Here is a 27,500-nt window from a genome sequence, read left to right on the forward strand (position 1 = left end):
GGAAGGAAGGAGGGAAGGAAGGAAGGAAGGAAGGAAGGAAGGAAGGAGGGAAGGAAGGACCAAACCTGACCAACGATATATAATATAAACCAAACCTGACCAACGATATATAATATAAACCAAACCTGACCAACGATATATAATATAAACCAAACCTGACCAACGATATATAATATAAACCAAACCTGACCAACGATATATAATGTTTAAGTATAAAATAAATACGTCTCTTATTTATACTCTTGATATCAAGACACGAACTCTTATTAATACTTGATAACGAAGCCAAAAATTTGAGTTGTTGAATTAGGAACACTTAGTGAGTGTTGTCTCGGTGTTACAACACAACTGTTTTAAGTAAACCTGTGTTACACCACTCAGAGTGTTTGTTAAGTGTGTTAGATTATAATTCCCACTCTTGTCTACGAACACTATCCCTCTCATGGTCAAACATTGTCCCTCTCATGGTCAAACATTGTCCCTCTCATGGTCAAACATTGTCCCTCTCATGGTCAAACATTGTCCCTCTCATGGTCAAACATTGTCCCTCTCATGGTCAAACATTGTCCCTCTCATGGTCAAACATTGTCCCTCTCATGGTCAAACATTGTCCCTCCTATGGTCAAACATTGTCCCTCCCATGGTCAAATATTGTCCTCATGGTCAAACATTGTCCCTCTCATGGTCAAACATTGTCCCTCTCATGGTCAAATATTGTCCCTCTCATGGTCAAACATTGTCCCTCTCATGGTCAAACATTGTCCCTCTATGGTCAAATATTGTCCCTCTCAGGTCAAATATTGTCCCTCCCTCATGGTCAAATATTGTCCCTCCCTCCCATGGTCAAACATTGTCCCTCTCAGGGTCAAACATTGTCCCTCTCATGGTCAAATATTGTCCTCTGGTCAAACATTGTCTCAGGTCAAACATTGTCCTCCCATGGTCAAATATTGTCTCATGGTCCCAAATATCCCTCTCATGGTCAAACATTGTCCCTCTCACAAACATTGTCCCTCTCATGGTCAAATATTGTCCCTCTCATGGTCAAATATTGTCCCTCTCATGGTCAAACATTGTCCCTCTCATGGTCAAATATTGTCCCTCTCATGGTCAAACATTGTCCCTCTCATGGTCAAATATTGTCCCTCTCATGGTCAAACATTGTCCCTCTCATGGTCAAACATTGTCCCTCTCATGGTCAAATATTGTCCCTCTCATGGTCAAACATTGTCCCTCTCATGGTCAAACATTGTCCCTCTCATGGTCAAATATTGTCCCTCTCATGGTCAAACATTGTCCCTCTCATGGTCAAACATTGTCCCTCTCATGGTCAAACATTGTCCCTCTCATGGTCAAACATTGTCCCTCTCATGGTCAAACATTGTCCCTCTCATGGTCAAATATTGTCCCTCTCATGGTCAAATATTGTCCCTCTCATGGTCAAACATTGTCCCTCTCATGGTCAAATATTTCCTCTCTCTTATTCCATCAGTTTTAACTTAGTTATCATTGTTGTAAATTCTTTTCTAGTTTCTTTATGTATTAATTTCTGCTTTCTTCTTTTCAGGTACGTTTTTCGAGGAGGGAGGAGGTAAGGTGAGAGAGAGAGAGAGAGAGAGAGAGAGAGAGAGAGAGAGAGAGAGAGAGAGAGAGAGACAGAGAGACAGAGAGAGAGAGAGGAAGGAAGGAGTTAGGGAAGGATTAGTTCAACCTCCAAAACACAGATACTGAAACATCTGTTCAGTATTTTCCTATATTTCAGACACTGCGACTAGCCGAGGTCTCGAACCCGTGTCGTTTTAGCCCGCCTGATGGCGAGAGAAAATTCAAGACGTGCGTTAGAGCGTCGTAAATTTCCTCTCGCCATGAGGCGGGCTGAAACGACATGGGTTCGAGTCCCGGCTAGTCGCAGTGTTGTTACTTATTATTATTATTAAATATTAGCCGGTATTCTCCCGGCCCGGGCCTTTTCCCAGTGGTGGCCCGGCCTTGGCTCCCTCTCTAGGGAGTGTCTGAGACCTAAGTCCCCCATGGGAGGAGACAAGTACCTCCTCATCTTAGGGACCAACTGTCCCCAGGCCTAGCTTCTCGTAGGGAGAAGCTCGGCCCAGTGCTGTTACTGATTAAATACCACTCGTTGAACGTACGTGATTGTATCTTCACTCGTGATTGTTAATGATTGTGTTGATTACATTGTAGCAGCCTATCACACACCATCTCATTCGTGGTTACATTATTCCCAGTGGTGTGACTTACTCTCTCTCTCTCTCTCTCTCTCTCTCACCTTACATGCTGTTCTCTGTACCTGACTTTCGCTGTCCTGTCATTCGTCTATCAACTTCAGCAACCTTAGCCTCGGTTCTCTGCTATAAAAGTTACAGACATGACTGTACAGTCAACTCCAGACCTACGCTCCTGCTGCTGCTCCATATTCATAAAAATATACGACACAAACTTACATTCTTATGGAGATGGAGTGTAGACACACACACACACACACACACACACATACGAGTCACAGGGATGTTAGGAAGTATTTCTTTAGTCAAAGAGTTGTCAGGAAATGGAACAATCTGGAGAGTGATGTAGTGGAGGTAGGATTTATACATAGCTTTAAGAAGAGGTATGATGAAGCTCATGCCGCAGGGAGAGAGTGGACGTAGTAGCGACCAGTGAAGAGGCTGGGCCAGGAACTGTGACTCAACCCCTGCAAACACAGGTGAGTACACACAACACACCTACACACCTACACACACACAACAGGCCTAGTGTCTAATCGACATGTGCCTAGGACAAAATGGTAACTAACACTGCCCAACCTACAGATTCAGAGGTAGTTGAAGAAGCCTTCGCCCACGAGGGTACAGAGCAGGTCGCTCCCTGCCTCTCGTAATTACTTCGGCACAACCCTTATTGGTTACTCTGGACACCAAGAAAAATGTTAACTAACTACATGTACTAAGGTATCTGCACGATACAGTATATATATTTATGTAGGTATTGCATACCCCGGGTATGCAGGGTAATATTTATGTAGGTATTGCATACCCCGGGTATGCAGGGTAATATTTATGTAGGTATTGCATACCCCGGGTATGCAGGGTAATATTTATGTAGGTATTGCATACCCCGGGTATGCAGGGTATTCATGAAAGGAAACTGGCAGGCTGGACTTGAGTCCTGGAGGTGGGAAGTACAGTGCCGGCACTCTGAAGGAGGGGTGTTAATGTTGCAGTTTAATAACTGTAGTGTAGGCATGTCTCTGGCAAGATGGAGTGAATGATGGTAAAAGTTTTTTTTCGGGTCACTCTGCCTTGGTGGGAAACGGCCGATGTGTTAGAAGAAAACGCAGCTAACTAGTGCACGCTGTTGGAATAGTGCAGAGTGCGGCATACGTTGATAACTAAGTTATGAGGCGTCTTCGTCACCAGAGGATATATTGTCAGTAATGTTTTGGAAGTCTGGGGGAACTGTCTTCTAATATTACAATTTATTGTATAAAATTGACAAATTGGGAATCATGGCATATTCAGGGATACCTCTTTAAGGGATACTCCTTCAGGGATACCTCTTTAAGGGATACTCCTTCAGGGATACCTCTTTAAGGGATACTCCTTCAGGGATACCTCTTTAAGGGATACTCCTTCAGGGATACCTCTTTAAGGGATACTCCTTCAGGGATACCTCTTTAAGGGATACTCCTTCAGGGATACCTCTTTAAGGGATACTCCTTCAGGGATATCTCTTTAAGGGATACTCCTTCAGGGATACCTCTTACATGTATACTTCTTCAGGAATACTCCTTCGTGGAGACCCTTTATAGGGATACTCCTTCGTGGATACCCTTTGCAGGGATACTCCTTCGTTGATACCCCTTACAGGGAATACCCCTTCAGGGATACCTCTTACAGCGATATTCCTTACAGGTATACCTAAATATATACGCAGTGTATGCTATTCTCTCACTTGTACACGTGGTATAATGATGTGATAGCATGCAATGTGCATGTATAATGTATAACAAGTGGCAAGAATGATCCTCACCTCGCTAACAACTTACTGAGCAGTAGTTAAGTTGTTAACAACTTACTGAGCAGTAGTCAAGTTAACTTACTGAGCAGTAGTCAAGTTAACAACTTACTGAGCAGTAGTTAAGCTAACAACTTACTGAGCAGTAGTCAAGTTAACTTACTGAGCAGTAGTCAAGTTAACAACTTACTGAGCAGTAGTTAAGTTGTTAACAACTTACTGAGCAGTAGTCAAGTTGTTAACAACTTACTGAGCAGTAATTAAGTTAACTTACTGAGCAGTAGTTAAGTTAACAACTTACTGAGCAGTAGTCAAGTTAACAACTTACTGAGCAGTAGTCAAGTTAACTTACTGAGCAGTAGTCAAGTTAACAACTTACTGAGCAGTAGTCAAGTTAACTTACTGAGCAGTAGTCAAGTTAACAACTTACTGAGCAGTAGTTAAGTTGTTAACAACTTACTGAGCAGTAGTCAAGTTAACAACTTACTGAGCAGTAGTCAAGTTAACAACTTACTGAGCAGTAGTCAAGTTAACTTACTGAGCAGTAGTCAAGTTAACAACTTACTGAGCAGTAAAGTTGTTAACAACTTACTGAGCAGTAGTCAAGTTGTTAACAACTTACTGAGCAGTAGTTAAGTTAACTTACTGAGCAGTAGTCAAGTTAACAACTTACTGAGCAGTAGTCAAGTTAACAACTTACTGAGCAGTAGTCAAGTTAACTTACTGAGCAGTAGTCAAGTTAACAACTTACTGAGCAGTAGTCAAGTTAACAACTTACTGAGCAGTAGTCAAGTTAACTTACTGAGCAGTAGTCAAGTTAACAACTTACTGAGCAGTAGTCAAGTTAACTTACTGAGCAGTAGTCAAGTTAACAACTTACTGAGCAGTAGTCAAGTTAACAACTTACTGAGCAGTAGTCAAGTTAACTTACTGAGCAGTAGTCAAGTTAACAACTTACTGAGCAGTAGTTAAGTTAACAACTTACTGAGCAGTAGTCAAGTTGTTAACAACTTACTGAGCAGTAGTTAAGTTAACTTACTGAGCAGTAGTTAAGTTAACAACTTACTGAGCAGTAGTCAAGTTAACTTACTGAGCAGTAGTCAAGTTGTTAACAACTTACTCAGCAGTAGTCAAGTTAACTTACTGAGCAGTAGTTAAGTTAACAACTTACTGAGCAGTAGTCAAGTTAACTTACTGAGCAGTAGTCAAGTTTTTAACAACTTACTCAGCAGTAGTCAAGTTAACTTACTGAGCAGTAGTCAAGTTAACTTACTGAGCAGTAGTCAAGTTAACTTACTGAGCAGTAGTCAAGTTAACTTACTGAGCAGTAGTCAAGTTAACAACTTACTGAGCAGTAGTCAAGTTAACTTACTGAGCAGTAGTCAAGTTAACAACTTACTGAGCAGTAGTCAAGTTGTTAACAACTTACTCAGCAGTAGTCAAGTTAACTTACTGAGCAGTAGTCAAGTTAACAACTTACTGAGCAGTAGTCAAGTTAACTTACTGAGCAGTAGTCAAGTTAACTTACTGAGCAGTAGAGTTGTTAACAACTCAAGACTTAGCAGTAGTCAACTTACTAACAAGTTGTGTGGTAGAGCCTTGTACATAGTGTCGCTGTGTCAAGACTGGGCTCCTTATACACATATAGGAGAGAGAGAGAGAGAGAAGCTTACCACGACGTTTCGGTCCGACTTGGACAGTTTAAATGGTCTAAATCGGACCGAAAAGTCGTCGGAAGCTTTCTGTCTCTATCTCCTATGTGCGGGTTGTGTTTTGTTCCAGTTGCGGTATTGTGTCTCTGTTTTTGCCAGTCTCTTTACATAAGTGAAGGATAAGTCACAGGTGCAACACCTAGGTGTCCTTATTTGAGACGTTTCGCCTGAATAATGGCGTCCTCTTTTCTGGGGACGCTATACCAGACGAGTCTGGCCTATGGCCGGGCTCCGAGAGTAAGACTCGTGAAACTCATCAAAGGTATACACGTAGTATAGTGACGTTGTGTTCACATTCAGCAGTTGGTCTGTCTGACCAGACCATTAACCAGGGCTGGTGTTCGACTTCCGGGTTACACATGTTTGGGGCCCTGAAGTTTGAACTCTTATGGGGGGAGGGTCTTCGCACCCCTTCTCATACAGTAGACCCAGAATTTTTAAGCACTGTGGATTGATGTCGCTTCAGGGGCCCTGAAGCTTAATTTTCGGTAGTTTCATAGTGGATCCGCCCCTGGCAGGGAGCTGAGGTGATGATCGTTGAGGGTATCAGCAGGTTGTCCTGTTCCCCTAGTAAGTAGGTACCTGGGTGTTAGTCGACTGGTATGGGTGGCATCCTGGGGGACAAGATTGAGGACCACAGTGGGAATAAGACAGAGTTCCTCGATGACCCACTGACTTCTCTTCTACTTGCTCTCGTGGCAGTGTTTGTTGTATATTGTAGCTGTAGTGGTGGCAAGTGTCAAGTGTCAGTCTGGCGTGCTAGCAGCACCACCACTCAGCACCACCACTCAGCACCACAACTCAGCACCACCACTCAGCACCACCACTCAGCACCACCACTCAGCAGGACCACTCAGCACCACCACTCATCAGCACCCCTCAGCAGGACCACTCAGCACCACCACTCAGTAGGACCACTCAGCAGGACCACTCAGTAGGACCACTCAGTAGGACCACTCAGTAGGACCACTCAGCACCACCACTCAGTAGGACCACTCAGCAGGACCGCTCAGTTGGACCACTCAGCACCACCACTCATCAGCACCCCTCAGCACCACCACTCAGCAGGACCACTCAGCAGGACCACTCATCAGCACCCCTCAGCAGGACCACTCAGCAGGACCACTCAGCAGGACCACTCAGTAGGACCACTCAGCAGGACCACTCAGTAGGACCACTCAGTAGGACCACTCAGCAGGACCACTCAGCAGGACCACTCATCAGCACCCCTCAGCAGGACCACTCAGCAGGACCACTCAGCAGGACCACTCAGTAGGACAACTCAGCAGGACCACTCAGCAGGACCACTCAGCAGGACCACTCAGCAGGATCACTCAGCAGGACCACTCAGTAGGACCACTCAGCAGGACCACTCAACAGGACCACTCAGCAGGACCACTCAGCAGGACCACTCAGTACGACCACTCAGCAGGACCACTCAGCACCACCACTCATCAGCACCCCTCAGCAGGACCACTCAGCAGGACCACTCAGCAGGACCACTTAGCAGGACCACTCAGCAGGACCACTCAGTAGGACCACTCAGCACCACCACTCATCAGCACCCCTCAGCAGGACCACTCAGTAGGGCCACTCAGCAGGCCCACTCAGTACCACCACTCATCAGCACCCCTCAGCACCACCACTCGGTAGGGCCACTCAGCAAGACCACTCAGCAGGACCACTCAGCAGGACCACTCAGCAGGATCACTCAGCAGGACCACTCAGCAGGACCACTCAACAGGACCACTCAGCAGGACCACTCAGCAGGACCACTCAGTACGACCACTCAGCAGGACCACTCAACAGGACCACTCAGCAGGACCACTCAGCAGGACCACTCAGCAGGACCACTCAGAAAGACTACTCAGCAGGACCACTCAGCACCACCACTCAGCACCACCACTCAGCACCACCACTCAGCAGGACCGCTCAGTACGACCACTCAGCAGGACCACTCAGCACCACCACTCAGCACCACCACTCATCAGCACCCCTCAGCAGGACCACTCAGCAGGACCACTCAGCAGGACCACTTAGCAGGACCACTCAGCAGGACCACTCAGTAGGACCACTCAGCACCACCACTCATCAGCACCCCTCAGCAGGACCACTCAGTAGGGCCACTCAGCAGGCCCACTCAGCACCACCACTCATCAGCACCCCTCAGCACCACCACTCGGTAGGGCCACTCAGCAGGACCACTCAGCACCACCACTCATCACCACCACTCAGTAGGGCCACTCAGCAAGACCACTCAGCAGGACCACTCAGCAGGACTACTCAGCAGGACCACTCAGCACCACCACTCAGCACCACCACTCATCAGCACCCCTCAGCAGGACCACTCAGCAGGCCCACTCAGCACCACCACTCATCAGCACCCCTCAGCAGGACCACTCAGCAGGCCCACTCAGCACCACCACTCATCAGCACCCCTCAGCAGGACAACTCAGCAGGACCACTCAGCACCACCACTCATCAGCACCCCTCAGCAGGACCACTCATCAGGCCCACTCAGCACCACCACTCATCAGCACCCCTCAGCAGGACCACTCAGCAGGCCCACTCAGCACCACCACTCATCAGCACCCCTCAGCAGGACCACTCAGCACCACCACTCAGCACCACCACTCATCAGCACCCCTCAGCAGGACCACTCAGCAGGCCCACTCAGCACCACCACTCATCAGCACCCCTCAGCAGGACCACTCAGCAGGCCCACTCAGCACCACCACTCATCAGCACCCCTCAGCAGGACCACTCAGCACCACCACTCATCAGCACCCCTCAGCAGGACCACTCAGCAGGCCCACTCAGCACCACCACTCAGCACCACCACTCATCAGCACCCCTCAGCAGGACCACTCAGCAGGCCCACGCAGCACCACCACTCATCGGCACCACCACTCAGCAGGACCACTCAGTAGGACCACTCAGCAGGACCACTCAGCAGGCCCACGCAGCACCACCACTCATCAGCACCACCACTCAGTAGGGCCACTCAGCAGGCCCACGTAGCACCACCACTCATCGGCACCACCACTCATCAGGACCACTCAGCAGGCCCACGCAGCACCACCACTCATCGGCACCACCACTCAGCAGGACCACTCAGTAGGACCACTCAGCAGGACCACTCAGCAGGCCCACGCAGCACCACCAATCATCAGCACCACCACTCAGTAGGGCCACTCAGCAGGCCCACGTAGCACCACCACTCATCGGCACCACCACTCATCAGGACCACTCAGCAGGCCCACGCAGCACCACCACTCAGCAGCACCACCACTCAGCAGGACCACTCAGTAGGACCACTCAGCAGGACCACGCAGCACCACCACTCATCGGCACCACCACTCAGCAGGACCACTCAGTAGGACCACTCAGCAGGACCACTCAGCAGGCCCACGCAGCACCACCACTCATCAGCACCACCACTCAGTAGGGCCACTCATCAGGACCACTCAGCAGGCCCACTCAGCACCACCACTCATCAGCACCCCTCAGCAGGACCACTCAGCAGGCCCACGCAGCACCACCACTCATCAGCACCCCTCAGCACCACCACTCAGTAGGGCCACTCAGCACCACCACTCAGCACCACCACTCATCAGCACCCCTCAGCAGGACCACTCAGTAGGGCCACTCAGCACCACCACTCAGCACCACCACTCATCAGCACCCCTCAGCACCACCACTCAGTAGGGCCACTCAGCACCACCACTCAGCACCACCACTCATCAGCACCCCTCAGCAGGACCACTCAGCAGGCCCACGCAGCACAACCATTCAGCAGGACCACTCAGCAGGCCCACGCAGCACCACCACTCAGCACCACCACTCAGCACCACCCCTCAGCAGGACCACTCAGCACCACCACTCAGCAGGTTCCTCTCCCAGCAGCTGTGTTTACCACGGTACACAACGTACACTGTTACAAGTGTAGAGGTCACTTAACACTTCCCGCAGCACTGCTAAACTTACCCTCACTTCACAACGTACACTGTTACAAGTGTAGAGGTCACTTAACACTTCCCGCAGCACTGCTAAACTTACCCTCACTTCACAACGTACACTGTTACAAGTGTAGAGGTTACTTAACACTTCCCGCAGCACTGCTAAACTTACCCTCACTTCACAACGTACACTGTTACAAGTGTAGAGGTCACTTAACACTTCCCGCAGCACTGCTAAACTTACCCTCACTTCACAACGTACACTGTTACAAGTGTAGAGGTCACTTAACACTTCCCGCAGCACTGCTAAACTTACCCTCACTTCACAACGTACACTGTTACAAGTGTAGAGGTTACTTAACACTTCCCGCAGCACTGCTAAACTTACCCTCACTTCACAACGTACACTGTTACAAGTGTAGAGGTCACTTAACACTTCCCGCAGCACTGCTAAACTTACCCTCACTTCACAACGTACACTGTTACAAGTGTAGAGGTCACTTAACACTTCCCGCAGCACTGCTAAACTTACCCTCACTTCACAACGTACACTGTTACAAGTGTAGAGGTCACTTAACACTTCCCGCAGCACTGCTAAACTTACCCTCACTTCACAACGTACACTGTTACAAGTGTAGAGGTCACTTAACACTTCCCGCAGCACTGCTAAACTTACCCTCACTTCACAACGTACACTGTTACAAGTATAGAGGTCACTTAACACTTCCGGCAGCACTGCTAAACTTATCCTCACTTCACAACTTACACTGTTACAAGTGTAGAGGTCACTTAACACTTCCCGCAGCACTGCTAAACTTACCCTCACTTCACAACGTACACTGTTACAAGTGTAGAGGTTACTTAACACTTCCCGCAGCACTGCTAAACTTACCCTCACTTCACAACGTACACTGTTACAAGTGTAGAGGTCACTTAACACTTCCCGCAGCACTGCTAAACTTACCCTCACTTCACAACGTACACTGTTACAAGTGTAGAGGTCACTTAACACTTCCCGCAGCACTGCTAAACTTACCCTCACTTCACAACGTACACTGTTACAAGTGTAGAGGTCACTTAACACTTCCCGCAGCACTGCTAAACTTACCCTCACTTCACAACGTACACTGTTACAAGTGTAGAGGTTACTTAACACTTCCCGCAGCACTGCTAAACTTACCCTCACTTCACAACGTACACTGTTACAAGTGTAGAGGTCACTTAACACTTCCCGCAGCACTGCTAAACTTACCCTCACTTCACAACGTACACTGTTACAAGTGTAGAGGTCACTTAACACTTCCCGCAGCACTGCTAAACTTACCCTCACTTCACAACGTACACTGTTACAAGTGTAGAGGTTACTTAACACTTCCCGCAGCACTGCTAAACTTACCCTCACTTCACAACGTACACTGTTACAAGTGTAGAGGTCACTTAACACTTCCCGCAGCACTGCTAAACTTACCCTCACTTCACAACGTACACTGTTACAAGTGTAGAGGTTACTTAACACTTCCCGCAGCACTGCTAAACTTACCCTCACTTCACAACGTACACTGTTACAAGTGTAGAGGTCACTTAACACTTCCCGCAGCACTGCTAAACTTACCCTCACTTCACAACGTACACTGTTACAAGTGTAGAGGTTACTTAACACTTCCCGCAGCACTGCTAAACTTACCCTCACTTCACAACGTACACTGTTACAAGTGTAGAGGTTACTTAACACTTCCCGCAGCACTGCTAAACTTACCCTCACTTCACAACGTACACTGTTACAAGTGTAGAGGTCACTTAACACTTCCCGCAGCACTGCTAAACTTACCCTCACTTCTAACACCACTCTACACTCACCTCTTATAAAAATGTGATTGTAAACACTGGATTTAGCTCCCGGGCTCCAAGACTCTTATTACTCTCGGAGCCCGGCAGTGGGCCAGGCTCGTCTGGTGCTAGCCTAGTCAACCAGGCTCTTGCTGTTAGTACATCCTATGCAATTTTGGATCCAAATTGTAGATAGGAACCTTAAAAGCGAACCTAGGTGAGAAAATATACTTGGGTGAGGATAAAGCTTTGACCTGGTCAATGATCACTCTGGTGCAATAATGACACCGTTGATTTAATAACGTAATGTATGAAGAGGAAGGCTGCTCCCTGTGTGTAATAATAGTCTGATTGACACAGGCGGAGGTGATGAGGGCCAACACAGTGTGTGGACACACTGTAGTCACACACAGTGTGGTTATACTGTGTGGGTAGTTACACACGCTCACATCATTGACCAATGGGAATGATCACTTGTTAGTGTCGTTCACCCGGTGCTTTCTGATTGGTCAGTGACCCCGAGCCGTTGACCAGTCACAGTAATTACTGAACTGTTGTTGTTGCAGAGAGGAAAACAGGAGAGGGGAGGACAGGAGAGGGGAGGACAGGAGAGGGGAGGACAGGAGAGGGGAAGACAGGAGAGGGGAAGACAGGAGAGGGGAAGGCAGGAGAGGGGAGGACAGGAGAGGGGAGGACAGGAGAGGGAAGGCAGGAGAGGGGAAGACAGGAGAGAGAAGGCAGGAGAGGGGAAGACAGGAGAGGGAAGGCAATAGAGGGGAGCACTCGGTTTATTACCAGCCCACGTGATGAGGTTGACAGTTGGTGTCGGTCTGCTGACTACCACTGTCAGCTGACTCTCCTCTCCCTGCTGACTACCACTGTCAGCTGACTGACTCTCCTCTCCCTGCTGACTACCACTGTCAGTTGACTGACACTCCTCTCCCTGCTGACTACCACTCTCAGTTGACTGACACTCCTCTCCCTGCTGACTACCACTGTCAGTTGACTGACATTCCTCTCCCTGCTGACTATCACACAGCGACTGACACCCTGCTGACTACACAGTGGCAACGCTGTTCTATATGATATCTGAGCTGGGAGACGTCAATAGTGTCAATCTAAACTGGGAGACTTCAGCAGTGTCGGCCTGAGCTGGCAGACTTCAGCAGTGTCAGCCTGAGCTGGCAGACTTCAGCAGTGTCAGCCTGAGCTGGCAGACTTCAGCAGTGTCAGCCTGAGCTGGCAGACTTCAGCAATGTCAGCCTAAACTGGAAGACTTAAGCAGTGTCAGCCTGAGCTGGCAGACTTCAGCAGTGTCAACTTAAACTGGAAGACTTCAGCAGTGTCAACCTAAACTGGAAGACTTCAGCAGTGTCAGCCTGAGCTGGCAGACTTCAGCAGTGTCAGCCTAAACTGGAAGACTTAAGCAGTGTCAGCCTGAGCTGGCAGATTTCAGCAGTGTCAACTTAAACTGGCAGACTTCAGCAGTGTCAACTTAAACTGGCAGACTTCAGCAGTGTCAACTTAAACTGGAAGACTTCAGCAGTGTCATCATAAGCTAGCATACTTCAGTAGGACAATGAGGATATCGTCCAATATACGCTACGAGAGCTGCAAAGTTCACCTTCCAGCAGAGCTGCAGTCACTGTCTTACACTTAGCAACCACCATATATATATATATATATATATATATATATATATATATATATATATATATATATATATATATATATATATATATATATATATATATATATATATAATACTTGTAATTTACATATATAGACTACGTATATGCATTGATATATAAGAATGGTGAGTCACGGGGACAGTGAGGGGGAGGGAGAGGGGAAGTTTTGGGATTTAATGAGGGAGTGAGGGGAGGAGTGGATGTTAGGTGGGGGGACTGTTGATACTTATTGATCAAAGTGAATGACCAGGTGCCTAGCATGACTTGATTCACCTGACCAGGTGCCTGGCATCACTGACTCACCTGACCAGGTGCCTAGTATGACAGAATATATATATATATATATATATATATATATATATATATATATATATATATATATATATATATCACGCAGAAACAGACGGGTATATACAGAGATAGATCGCAGCCAGCAGGACTCGATCCTACTTCTGGGAGACAGGCGAGGTTCCCAAGTGACGCTCTTATCCACCCAACCACAAATGCCTCGGAAACTGGGCATCCTGGTTCACAAGCCATGTTTCTTCCCAGCCTGGCTTGTGAACCAGGCTGCCTAGTTTCTGAGGCATTTGTGGCCTTCAAACCAGGTCTTCAGACCAGGTCTTTAGACCAGGTATTTAGACCAGGTTTTTAGACCAGGTCATCAAACCAGGTTTTTAGACCAGGTCATCAAACCAGGTTTTTAGACCAGGTCTTCAGACCAGGCCTTCAGACCAGGTGCAGCTTCAGAATTCTTTTATCGGAGAAGCTTAGGGTAGGCAATCTAGTTTGAAGGAGGGGAGGCTTAGGGGGACTTGAATTCAAGTTGCGTGTTGTTTTTAGCACACCTGCTGTCTCCCACCAAGGTAGTCTGACCAACCCAGGTAGAAGAAACACATTCACCATCATTCCTTTAGCTGCTGTCTTCCAGAAGCATGCTGACTTTACAGTTCAGATGACCTTCCAAACTGGAACATCCTCACCCATCCTTCAGAAGGCAGGCACTGTACTTCCCACCTCCAGGACTCAAGTCTTGCTAACTAGTTCCTCTGAATTTCTGCATTATTATTATTATTATTATTATTATTATTATTTGTTTCTGGGGGGAGGATGAGCCACCCTCGGTGCCGACACTGCTTCAGTTTTGATGGTATTTTGTTTATGTAAATTATGTCACTGCTTTTCACTGGTGGTATTTTGCACAGTCTCTCGTGCTTCCTGGTCTTGTAAGGAGTAATTTCAATATGCAGATTTGTAATGATTCATTAGCAATTTTCAGGTATAAATTATGAAGTATAATAGTGGAGTGTTCGTTGCGTCAGTCTTTCTCCTGACAGACTGGCGCCAGTCTGAAAAACACTTTAAGAATGATTACCCTGCCTATATTTCACAGAAGTCAGGTAAGGCTTGTCAGGAATCAGGACAAGTGTTTCCTGACGGAGGTTAGGTACTGTTTGTCATGAAACAGGACGAGTGTTTCCTGACGCGGGTTTTAGTTATATGATGACCCACAGCTGTTTCAGAGTGCAGTGTAAGGAATAATTATTCCCAGTAATTTTAGTGAATTTGTATTTGGAGTGCAAGTTCTCTCTACATTCTCCAGTTTTAATTTTGCCCGTAACATTTGCTGATCTCTGATATTTGTGAAAGTCTCTTGATTCAAGGAATTAGAACTACCCTCCCCATCTCTGGTAAATCAAATCTGATTACCTCCCGTTCCCCAGGCGCTGTTATGACTCCCATTCCCCAGATGCTGTTATGACTCCCATTCCCCAGATGCTGTTATGACCCCCATTCCCCAGATGCTGTTATGACCCCCATTCCCCAGATGCTGTTATGACCCCCATTCCCCAGATGCTGTTATGACCCCCATTCCCCAGATGCTGTTATGACCCCCATTCCCCAGATGCTGTTATGACCCCCATTCCCCAGATGCTGTTATGACCCCCATTCCCCAGATGCTGTTATGACTCCCATTCCTCAGGTATTGTTATGACCTGTGTGGGTTTGGTTCCACGTGATTATTATAATAATGTTAAGGGTGTGTCAGAAGCTAGTATTGATGTAGATTGTGTTGTTGCAGCTGCCTGACGGGTGCGAGCTGACGGTGGGTGAGCTTCGCGACATGGCCAGCAGACAGCAGCAGCAGATAGAGTCGCAGCAGCAGCTCCTGGTGGCGCGGGAGCAGCGGCTCAAGTATCTGAAGCAACAGGAATCCCGCGCTGCAGCAGTCGCCGCTGAGGGTGACCGTCTCAGACGACTCCGCGAACGTGTCGAGGCCCAGGAAGCCAAACTGAGGCGCCTTCGTGCCCTCAGAGGTCAGGTGAGTGTCTCTAACGCCACCAGGAGGTCAGACTGAGGCACCTCCGTGCCCTCAGTGGTCAGGTGAGTGTCCCCAACACCACCAGGAGGTCAGACTGAGGCACCTCCGTGCCCTCAGAGGTCAGGTGAGTGTCCCCAACACCACCAGGAGGTCAGACTGAGGCACCTCCATGCCCTCAGAGGTCAGGTGAGTGTCCCCAACACCACCAGGAGGTTAAGCTCAGGTGCCTCCATGCCCTCAGAGGTCAGGTGAGTGTCCCCAACACCACCAGGAGGTCAGACTGAGGCACCTCCGTGCCCTCAGAGGTCAGGTGAGTGTCCCCAACACCACCAGGAGGTCAGGTGAGTGTCCCCAACACCACCAGGAGGTTAAGCTCAGGTGCTTCCATACCCTCAGAGGTCAGGTGAGTGTCCCCAATACTGCCAGGAGGTCAAACTGAGGTGCCTCCATGCCTGCAGAGGTCAGGTGAGTGTCCCCAATACTACCAGGAGGTAAAGCTGAGGTGCTTCTGTGCCCTCAGAGGTCAAGTGAGCGTCCCCACCACCACCAGGTCAAGCTGAGGCACCTCCATGCCCTCAGAGGTCAGGTGAGTGTCCTCAACACTACCAGAAGGTCAAGCTGAGGTGCCTCTGTGCCCTGAGAGGTCAGGTGAGTGTCCCAAACACTACCAGAAGGTCAAGCTGAGGCACCTCCATGCCCTCAGAGGCCAGGTGAGTGTCCCCATCACCACCAGGAGGTCAAGCTGAGGTGCCTCTGTGCCCTCAGAGGTCAGGTGAGTGTCTCCAGCACCACCACGAGGCCAAGCTGAGGTGCCTCTGTGCCTTCATAGGTCAGGTGAGTGTCTCCAATACCAGCAGGAGGTGAAGCTGAGGCGCCTCCATGCCCTCAGAGGTCAGGCGAGTGTCTCCAACACTAATAGGAGGCTACGTTCAGGTGCCTCCGTTCCCTCAGAGGTCAAGTGTCTCCAACACCACCAGGAGGTCAGGCTAAGGCAGAGGCGTCGCTAGAGTTGGTGTCACCCGGGGTGGAATCTCTGGTGCCACCCAGGGTGGAATCTCTGGTGTCACCCGGGGTGGAATCTCTGGTGTCACCCGGGGTGGAATCTCTGGTGCCACCCGGGGTGAAATCTCTGGTGTCACCCGGGGTGAAATCTCTGGTGTCACCCGGGGTGAAATCTCTGGTGTCACCCGGGGTGGAATCTCTGGTGTCACCTGGGGTGAAATCTCTGGTGTCACCCGGGGCAGCATCTTTGGTGTCACCCCCATGAAATTCACGAGTGGGGGGATGGGGGGGTAAACTCGAGTTACGTCACTACTGCATGACCAGTTATGTCACTACTGCATGACCAGTTACGTCACTACTGCATGACCAGTTACGTCACTACTGCATGAGCAGTGACAAATGTTTATCAATAAGAACGTTTAAGGACCATAAACTGAACAGGAGAAAACTTCTCAACTTTATTAATGATAAAATAAATAATCATAGTAATATTGAGGAAACATAAACTCAAACACCACTTTGAGTACACCAACAGATCCTACATTTATTCATCTTCAACAGTGCAAAAACAAAAAAACTTGAAAAATAAAGAAAAACATTGCAATATCAGAGAAAAACTTGTTCCAATTTGACTTTGAGTACAGGTAACATCTCAGTGAATCTGATCTTACATTTCCTTGCCTTCAGTTATGCAAAATCATCTATCACATCACCAAAATCAATGATTTTCCCTATATAGGCTTAACTGTACTTTGTTAATATATGGCAGTGTGCAGATTTGGGACCAAGCCCTCGAGTACCTTCCAGGTATATACATGTATTATCATGTACCTCTCTCTCCTGTACTCATTGGTGTGGAGGAGAGGTACATGATAATATATACCTGGAAGGTACTCGAGGGCTTGGTCCCAAATCTGCACACTGCCATAACAACATACTGGAGTGAGAGATATGGGAGGAAGTGTAAAATAAACCCAGTGAGGAGCAGGGGTGCTGTGAGCACAATAAGGGAACACTGTATCAACATCCGGGGTCCCAGACTTTTCAACATCTTACCAGAAGATATCAGAAACACTGCTGGAACAAGTGTTGAAGCCTTCAAGAGGGAACTAGACAAGTATCTTCACCAGGTGCCAGATCAACCAGGCTGTGATGGATATGTGGGGCAGCGGGCCTCCAGCAGCAACAGCCTGGTTGACCAGGCGAGCACTAGACGAGCCTGGCCCATGGCCGGGCTCAGAGAGTAGATATACTCTTGAAATTCTTCAAAGGTATATCAAAGGTATAATAGGCTATATAGAAATGAAGGATTCTTCTCTTATGTTGGTGCAGCACTGTTTTGGTCATTAGTGTTACCTTTTTTAGAGGCTCTGTGGTGTCACCCCCTAAATGGTGTCACCTCCCCCCCCCCTTACGATGCCTCTGGGCTAAGGTGCCTCTATGCCCTCAGAGGCCAGGTGAGTACCTCCAGTACCTCTAGCAGGCCATGCTCAGGTGCCTCCATGCCCTCAATGACCTTGTGAATATATATCTCACTGGGATGCCATGAGGTCAAATAAGGTGAGTACCTCCACCACAAGGTCTCATGCCAATGTTAGACACACATATATCTCCACTTCACAAGGGAGCAGCATAGCAATGACAGAAAAATTGCTGTCCAGTCATACTAACATAAGACAACATAAAAGTCTTTGAGAGAGAGAGAGAGAGAGAGTGCTGAGAAGACAAGTTACTAGTTTTATGACAAGGCTTGAACCTAGGTTAAAAGACCGTGATTGTATGGTGGTCATTCCCCAGTTATCATTTTGCCCGTTGCCTCAGACCTTAGTGTGGGATTTATTTTCTTTCTTTTTCCTTGTGCCTAGATAAGATAAGATAAGATTTCGTTCGGATTTTTAACCCCGGAGGGTTAGCCACCCAGGATAACCCAAGAAAGTCAGTGCGTCATCGAGGACTGTCTAACTTATTTCCATTGGGGTCCTTAATCTTGTCCCCCAGGATGCGACCCACACCAGTCGACTAACACCCAGGTACCTATTTGCTGCTAGGTGAACAGGACAATAGGTGTAAGGAAACGTTTCGAAATGTTTCTACCCGCCGGGAATCGAACCCGGGCCCTCCGTGTGTGAAGCGGGAGCTTTAGCCACCGGGCCATGGGGATCCCGCTAGCAGAGTGAGACCTGTGGTCTGGGGGTGGGGGTGTTTAATTGGCTACGACTTCCTACAGTATTTAATTTATTGGTTATGTAAGCATTAATTAATAAAATCATGGTTCCAGGTGTGGTATAATAAATTGTGTTATGGTTGGGACCTTTGGTAGCAGTACAAACCTGGCATAAATGTTGAGAGATAGTAAAAATCTTCACTTGTTTGTTTTGTTGTAATTTAGAAAGATTTATCACCACTATTTAGAGTTTTTCAACTCTTCCTTCCCAGTCTGGCATTGCTTGAGGCCTACCTATTGCTCAAACAACCCCGTTTTTCAGTAGCATACATAAACTGATAAATGCCAGAATTCTCATTCAGTATGACTTGAATGGCCCTGCAACAAACTTTTCAGTCTTATCATTCACAGGTGGAAGCGACTCGGCTGAACACTGCGTCCCTCACCACTGATCTAGATGCCATGCGACACCTGTTCAGTGAGAAGGAGAAAGAGTTGGTAGTAGCAGTGTCCAAGGTTGAGGAACTGACGCGTCAACTGGAGGAACTTCGACACGGTCGTTCACCTCTCAACCCTAACAACCAGCACCACAATGAGTTAGACAAGCTTCGAAGAGAATTATTGGTAAGATATGCACATATGTATGCGTACTGTGTCCATTTTTTGGTCAGTACTAGTACACTATATTATTTTTCTTGTATTCTTCATGATATTCAACAGTAGCAAGGACTATCATTACAGAGTTTAAATTATTTTTATTAGCACATTGGCCGTTTCCCACTGAATTAGGGTGACCCGAAAAGGAAGAAACATTTTCCTCCTCAGTCAGTCGATCACTGTCTTGCCAGAGGTGTGCTGATACCACAGTTCAGATGCCCTTCCAGACTGCAAATATCCCCACCTCTCCTTCAGAGTGCATGCACCCTGTTTTATTTGTACGGTCATGTGTTGTTTAACGACGGGGATACTTTCTGAGAAATACATTAGGCGATTTCATTGTTGTGCGAATGTCAGACTGCACTTACACAAACCTAGATTTTATAGCCTACTACACACCTAGGCTATATGCTGTTTTTTTTCCATCATAGATTTGCTTGTAAGCATATAATACACCATGAACATTCCTCTCTAGTAATGTAAACCTTTCAGTGTTGGGGTCCAGGTTTTCAGACTTTTTAAAGAACTTGTTGAGTTCTGAAAAAGCTTCTACTAAAACCTTCACTCTGAATTTTCTTTGGGGTTCTTGATTTTCTTCACCTACAGGAGCCATGATGAACAAAGTAACACAAGATTAAGTCAAGCACATGGGGGAAAATAATGCCGTCAAGAGACGCATTAAACGTGAGACGTATGAGGCTGCTGCCGGCATAATATGACATACTGTTTTACAGTAAACTTTTTTGTATGTAGAAAGAGTACCCTCTAGAGTAGAGTACATATAGTAAATACATAAACCAACAACATAGTTGTTTATTATCATTAGCAGGTATTATGTACTGTATGTAAGGGTATGTGCTATACTTTTATACGACTGGCAGTGCAGTAGCTTTGTTTACACTATCGTTGTATATGTGGTTCATCGCTGACCCGAACGTCATTATGCGGCGCGTGACTGTAGTAATTTTGAAATAAAAAATTGAATTAAATAGTATTTTGCTGAAAATAGGCTCATTGAAATTTCCATTATAAATTCTCTTTTCTTGTAGTTAAGTTTTTCTTGTGTCAACATAAGCTAGTTTAGAGTAATATTTAATGAGATATAGTATTGTTAAAAATCAAGCTGAATGTCTACTGTCTTTTGAATTGGTGCATAAGGCTCAAATTCAGAAAAAATCGTAGGATTTTGTTCAGATTAGGCTTATTGGATTTCCTACATCCAGATCTGTCTCTTTTTAATTCATCTGTTTTGAATATCAGTGTAAACCAGTTTAGAGCAATATTTATAAAGATACTCTTGTTTTAAAAAATCAAGTGAACCTGTGGGTATTTCCCTGACATCTGAGTGTTGTATAAGAAAGTGGTTGTTATGGATGGAACAGGGGGGGGGGTGCTGCCATCTTGGATTTGGTCATTGCACACCTGGAAGGTTGTCATCAAGTGGGGAATGATCCTAGATTTTTTGTGGTCATTAATCCAAATTATGCTAAGCAGTTGGTTGTTAGGTGGGAGTCTACTGTATTTAAAATCACATCCAGTATAGTATAACTTCATATAAGGCGCTTGTGCAGAAGTGTCGAAGAAAGTTGGCAAACTAAAACTATGTATTTTATGTGCAAAATTGAATTATAAGAATATCCAGAATTTAAACATATTAAGAATATACTTGAGTAGGTGGCATATACAGAAGTATACTGCAAGGCAAGACTGGATATCTGCATTATATATATTAATAATAATGTTTACACAGAGATGAGTGACATTTGTGCATGCACAGAGCATACAGGATGGTCATGCATATACAACCTGCCGGTGATTGTCACTGGTAAGATAAGATAAGATAAGATAAGATTTCGTTCGGATTTTTAACCCCGGAGGGCTAGCCACCCAGGATAACCCAAGAAAGTCAGTGCGTCATCGTGGCTGGAACATTGACTTGATTGAAAGCAAATGAAAATGTGGAACACCAAAAATTGGTGGTGTATGTGTGGGTCCCTCCTGTAGTTATGCAGAGCATTCCTTTTAAAATGAACTATTTGTGTTTTTTACAGTATCGTAACAGTGTAAACAGAGAAGCGTCAGCTCGTGTAGCAGCTCAGCGGGAAACTCTAGCAGCAAGACAGGATGAAATTACGCGCATAGACAAGCGAGTGTCAGAGTTGCAGCAGCGGCTACATCGAAAAAGACTTCTGAACCACCAACTAGCTTCACAGATAACAGCTGCTACTCAGGTACAGTAGTACTCATTTTAATGGACAGATCCCAGCATGAGCAATGATGCACTCATAATACAGGGGCTAGAATAGCATTTAGGCCGCTGGTGGCAACAGCCTGATTGACTAGGCAGGTTTTCACAATCCTTTGTATGACAAACCATGCTGTGTGATTGATACACTGGGTGAACAAACAGTAGCTGGCTTTTTTTTTTGTTTGTTTTAACCCTGTAACCTTTTTAAATAGATCAGTGTAGCCAGACACTGCTGGTGCTGTAACTTGTCATGAAAATCAGTATCCACATAATATTAGTGTTATAATCTGTCATAGATCAGTGTATCTACACTGTGTTGTGTCATTCAGGTCACTGTAGTTAAAATCATAATAATTAACAAGATATTTTGTTGTAAACAAAACATTTGGACCTCAACACTGGTAGTGATTTATTCTTTTGGAAAACTTTTGTTTTTCACTTGTGTTCAGTTTCTATTTTTATATTGATATGGAGAGATGTGGAGAGATTTCATTAGCAATGCTACACCAGTCTAGATTTAGGGAATGATAGAAAGGCTTGGACATGTCGCTTTTGTTTTCTAATTGTTTTTCACTTAAAATGAATATGCCAAGACCTATTATTAAACGATAAACTGACCAAGACCTATACTAATAGAATTATTAAATACTGTATATCATGTTCTCAGGCCAAACAAGCTCAGCTGAAAGCAGTGCAACAAAAGGCTTTGAGGGAAGGTGTCAACAGTGAAACGTGCGCTGATGATCCACACAATCCGGACCATCTCAAGGTACTGTTCATACCTTTGAAACCTCACAGGTATGGTGGCTGCCATTCCTGTGAAGGCTCCTCCATTTTGAGAGTATGACACATTTCTGGGCATGCTAAAGTATTTTGCATATCAAAACAAAAGGTCTGTAGGCAGTTTTGGGGATTTAAAGAGCATTTTGCACTGATGGGTCTTTCAGTGTTTGTTGCAGTAAATAACAAATATAATGCACACACATCATCCAAGGTAAAATTAACAAAAATTAAAAACTATCCCATAAAAACTGTCCCATAAATAACATCATCAGTTTAAAAATCCTTTAAATTGTTAATATTGAAAGACTCCTAAAAGTTCCCTGGGATCCCTACAATCCTCTAGTAATTATAAAAGCCACAACATAAGGGGAAAATACCCAAGTCATGGGCAAACAGTTGTAATGTGTTCCACAGTCAGCTGTGCACCACAAGCTACACAGGGGGTAGCAGAAGTACCTCCCAAGTGACTGTGTGCCTGATTCTCGATCAACAGAGTTGTCTCAGAGTAATGATTCCTGTTGAATTAAAAGGGCCAGATACCCACCTCCAGCTGAACCCTGTATAACTTGCTGCTTGTCTGTAGGGCACACCAGCCCTGCCACTTTCCAAGGACTTATGTATTTTGCCCATTAAGTTGCTATGAGGTAGAAGTCTGCTTAACAGCAAGCTCTAAATAGCAGTGTTTGTCTTAGCATCTGATGTGTTTTCCAAGGCATCAACACAGTCTGGGCACCAATAGAACTTCACATCCTTGTGCCACAAATGGAGATAGGCTAACCACTCTTGAATCTACTGGACTTACAAATAACTTTCAACTCTTTATGATCACCAGTACTATACAGTATGTAAGGTAGTCAGCTTAGCATTAAGGTAGTCATGCTTCCTTGTGCATATGAGTGGACAAACAAATGACAAAGTTAAGAAATATGCTATATGTTATATTAAGTAACAAGCACTAACATTGATTGCAGAGTTTTAGTGCAGTTCTTTACAGAGGCTGTAATGGTTGAATGAGCAGTCAGAGATGAAGGGACGACATGGCTGATTATGGTTGTGTATCAGATATGATGTAAACACTTTCACCTCTGCAATGGTTCATTGATCCTCTACTATATATACAGCTTGGGGATAATGAATAATATATGTTACACATCACTATAAATACACAGCATTATACCTAACTGACGCTGGCTTAGTTGGCAACGCTCTCGCCTCACACACATTGTGTCAGTGGTTCAATCCCTGGTACAGGTGGAAATGTTGGGCATGTTTCCTTACACCTGCTGTCCCTGTTCATCTAGCAGTAAGTAGGTACCTGAGTGTTAGTTGACTGGTGTGGGTTCCATCCTGGGAAAAGACCATGATGAAAATAAGACACAGTTGTCGATACACTGACTGTCTTGGGTTATCCTGGGTGGCTAACACTTCCTGGGTCAAAAATCCGAACAAATCTTACCTGATGCCAAGATTATACCCTGGTCTCTGATCTTGATTTTGTAGTGACTTATCACATTCAATTACAATAATTTTATTTTGAAAATACATCAAACATAAATGTCAGTCTCTGCTAAGATTGATCTTTATTTTTATATAGGTTGAAATTGGTAACATTTGTGTTCTGCACAAAGGAACTGTGAGTTTTAGGACTTGCGGGGTTAGAACCCATGACCAGAGAGTCATAAAACTCCTATCCCCGCCCGTAGTACAGAGTGTTTGCAGTCATGTCATTATGATTTCATGAGTCATGATGATGGCTTTGAGGGGACTTGAGCTAGAGCTGGTCATGGCCACGCTGGCAGAGATTTGTCTGTAAAAAACTTGCATTTGTGGTCACAGTAGTGCCTATGCTAACCTTCCTATGGTGTATAAATATACCTAATTGGACGAATCTTCTTGAAGCTAGCTGGCCCAGTGGCTAACGTGATGGTCTGAGAGTTTTATGACTCTTTGATCGCAGGTTCTATGCCCACCCATGGTATGGTTTGTTTGCAATCGTGCCATTATGATTTCATGAGTATTGCTTATCATGGGTTTCAGCCTTGTCTGTACGCTGATTTGATGAGCTGATTATAGGTACAACATTGATTTTCTGGACCTTTGGTTCGAAAGCCTCTCCAGATTACTGATTTTTCTGCCTTTAGAGAGTGAAGTATTCCTTAGTCTTGGGGTTGGATAAGTTTACCTGGAGTTTACCTGGAGAGAGTTCCGGGGGTCAACGCCCCCGCGGCCCGGTCTGTGACCAGGCCTCCTGGTGGATCAGAGCCTGATCAACCAGGCTGTTGCTGCTGGCTGCACGCAAACCAACGTACAAGCCACAGCCCGGCTGATCAGGAACTGACTTCAGGTGCTTGTCCAGTGCCAGCTTGAAGACTGCCAGGGGTCTGTTGGTAATCCCCCTTATGTGTGCTGGGAGGCAGCTGAACAGTCTCGGGCCCCTGACACTTATTGTATGGTCTCTTAACGTGCTAGTGACACCCCTGCTTAGGGGGATGGTGCATCGTCTGCCAAGTCTTTTGCTTTCGTAGTGAGTGATTTTCGTGTGCAAGTTCGGTACTAGTCCCTCTAGGATTTTCCAGGTGTATATAATCATGTATCTCTCCCTCCTGCGTTCCAGGGAATACAGGTTTAGGAACCTCAAGCGCTCCCAGTAATTGAGGTGTTTTATCTCCGTTATGCGTGCCGTGAAAGTTCTCTGTACATTTTCTAGGTCGGCAATTTCACCTGCCTTGAAAGGTGCTGTTAGTGTGCAGCAATATTCCAGCTTAGATAGAACAAGTGACCTGAAGAGTGTCATCATGGGCTTGGCCTCCCTAGTTTTGAAGGTTCTCATTATCCATCCTGTCATTTTTCTAGCAGATGTGATTGATACAATGTTATGGTCCTTGAAGGTGAGATCCTCCGACAGGATCACTCCCAGGTCTTTGACGTTGGTGTTTCGCTCTATTTTGTGGCCAGAATTTGTTTTGTACTCTGATGAAGATTTAATTTCCTCATGTTTACCATATCTGAGTAATTGAAATTTCTAATCGTTGAACTTCATATTGTTTTCTGCAGCCCACTGAAAGATTTGGTTGATGTCCGCCTGGAGCCTTGCAGTGTCTGCAATGGAAGACACTGTCATGCAGATTCGGGTGTCATCTGCAAAGGAAGACACGGTGCTGTGGCTGACATCCTTGTCTATGTCGGATATGAGGATGAGGAACAAGATGGGAGCGAGTACTGTGCCTTGTGGAACAGAGCTTTTCACCGTAGCTGCCTCGGACTTTACTCTGTTGACGACTACTCTCTGTGTTCTGTTAGTGAGGAAATTATAGATCCATCGACCGACTTTTCCTGTTATTCCTTTAGCACGCATTTTGTGCGCTATTACGCCATGGTCACACTTGTCGAAGGCTTTTTGCAAAGTCTGTATATATTACATCTGCATTCTTTTTGTCTTCTAGTGCATTTAGGACCTTGTTGTAGTGATCCAATAGTTGAGACAGACAGGAGCGACCTGTTCTAAACCCATGTTGCCCTGGGTTGTGTAACTGATGGGTTTCTAGATGGGTGGTGATCTTGCTTCTTAGGACCCTTTCAAAGATTTTTATGATATGGGATGTTAGTGCTATTGGTCTGTAGTTCTTTGCTGTTGCTTTACTGCCCCCTTTGTGGAGTGGGGCTATGTCTGTTGTTTTTAGTAACTGTGGGACGACCCCCGTGTCCATGCTCCCTCTCCACAGGATGGAAAAGGCTCGTGATAGGGGCTTCTTGCAGTTCTTGATGAACACAGAGTTCCATGAGTCTGGCCCTGGGGCAGAGTGCATGGACATGTCATTTATCGCCTGTTCGAAGTCATTTGGCGTCAGGATAACATCGGATAGGCTTGTGTTAATCAAATTTTGTGGCTCTCATAAAAAATTCATTTTGATCTTCGACTCTCAGTCTGGTTAGTGGCTTGCTAAAAACTGAGTCATATTGGGACTTGAGTAGCTCACTCATTTCCTTGCTGTCATCTGTGTAGGACCCATCTTGTTTAAGTAGGGGCCCAATACTGGACGTTGTTCTCGATTTTGATTTGGCATAGGAGAAGAAATACTTTGGGTTTCTTTCGATTTCATTTATGGCTTTTAGTTCTTCCCGCGATTCCTGACTCCTAAAGGATTCTTTTAGCTTAAGTTCGATGCTTGCTATTTCTCTGACCAGTGTCTCCCTACGCATTTCAGATATATTGACCTCTTTTAGCCGCTCTGTTATTCTTTTCCGTCGCCTGTAAAGGGAGCGCCTGTCTCTTTCTATTTTACATCTACTCCTCCTTTTTCTTAGAGGAATAAGCCTTGTGCATACATCGAGTGCCACCGAGTTAATCTGTTCTAGGCATAAGTTGGGGTCTGTGTTGCTTAGTATATCTTCCCAGCTTATATCGGTTAGGACTTGGTTTACTTGGTCCCACTTTATGTTTTTGTTATTGAAGTTGAATTTGGTGAATGCTCCCTCGTGACTAGTCTCATTATGTCGGTCTGGGGCTCCACGCATACATGTCTGAACCTCAATTATGTTGTGATCTGAGTATATTGTTTTTGATATGGTGACATTTCTTATCAGATCATCATTGTTAGTGAAGATGAGGTCTAGTGTATTCTCCAGTCTAGTAGGCTCTATTATTTGCTGGTTTAAGTTGAATTTTGTGCATAGATTTAAAAGCTCGTGTGAGTGTGAGTTTTCATCAGAGCTGCCTCCTGGTGTTATTACTGCAACAATATTATTTGCTATATTCCTCCATTTTAGGTGCCTTAAGTTGAAATCCCCCAGGAGCAAGATGTTGGGTGCAGGAGCTGGAAGATTTTCCAGACAGTGGTTAATTTTTAACAGCTGTTCCTGGAATTGCTGGTATGTTGCATCAGGAGGCTTGTAGACTACCACAATGACTAGGTTTTGGTTCTCGACCTTTACTGCTAAAACTTCCACTACATCATTTGAGGCATTAAGCAGTTCTGTGCAAACAGGTGACTCTGCAATGTACAGGCCAACCCCCCCCTTTTGCCTGTTCACTCTGTCACATCTGTATAGGTTGTAACCTGGGATCCATATTTCGTTGTCCAAGTGTCCAAGTGATGTACAGTTTG

The 27,500-nt window shown here is 45.9% G+C and overlaps 1 protein-coding gene across 5 annotated transcripts in view; it reads left to right on the top strand.

Annotated features, from left to right (window-relative positions):
- The window catches only part of ASPP (Ankyrin-repeat, SH3-domain, and Proline-rich-region containing Protein), a 533,257-nt gene that overhangs the window by 474,046 nt on the left and 31,711 nt on the right, over positions 1-27,500 (top strand). For 3 of the 5 annotated variants that reach the window (XM_070082687.1, XM_070082690.1, XM_070082688.1), the window contains exons 5-8: positions 15,302-15,541; positions 19,104-19,331; positions 21,416-21,595; positions 22,280-22,381. In XM_070082687.1, the coding sequence (XP_069938788.1) occupies positions 15,302-15,541; positions 19,104-19,331; positions 21,416-21,595; positions 22,280-22,381 (750 nt within the window). The remainder of the gene's footprint in view (positions 1-15,301; positions 15,542-19,103; positions 19,332-21,415; positions 21,596-22,279; positions 22,382-27,500) is intronic. The other 2 variants (XM_070082689.1, XM_070082691.1) reach the window with 1 other exon arrangement.

Source organism: Cherax quadricarinatus, chromosome 7 (assembly GCF_038502225.1).
Source record: "Cherax quadricarinatus isolate ZL_2023a chromosome 7, ASM3850222v1, whole genome shotgun sequence".
Taxonomy (NCBI): Eukaryota; Metazoa; Arthropoda; class Malacostraca; order Decapoda; family Parastacidae; genus Cherax; species Cherax quadricarinatus.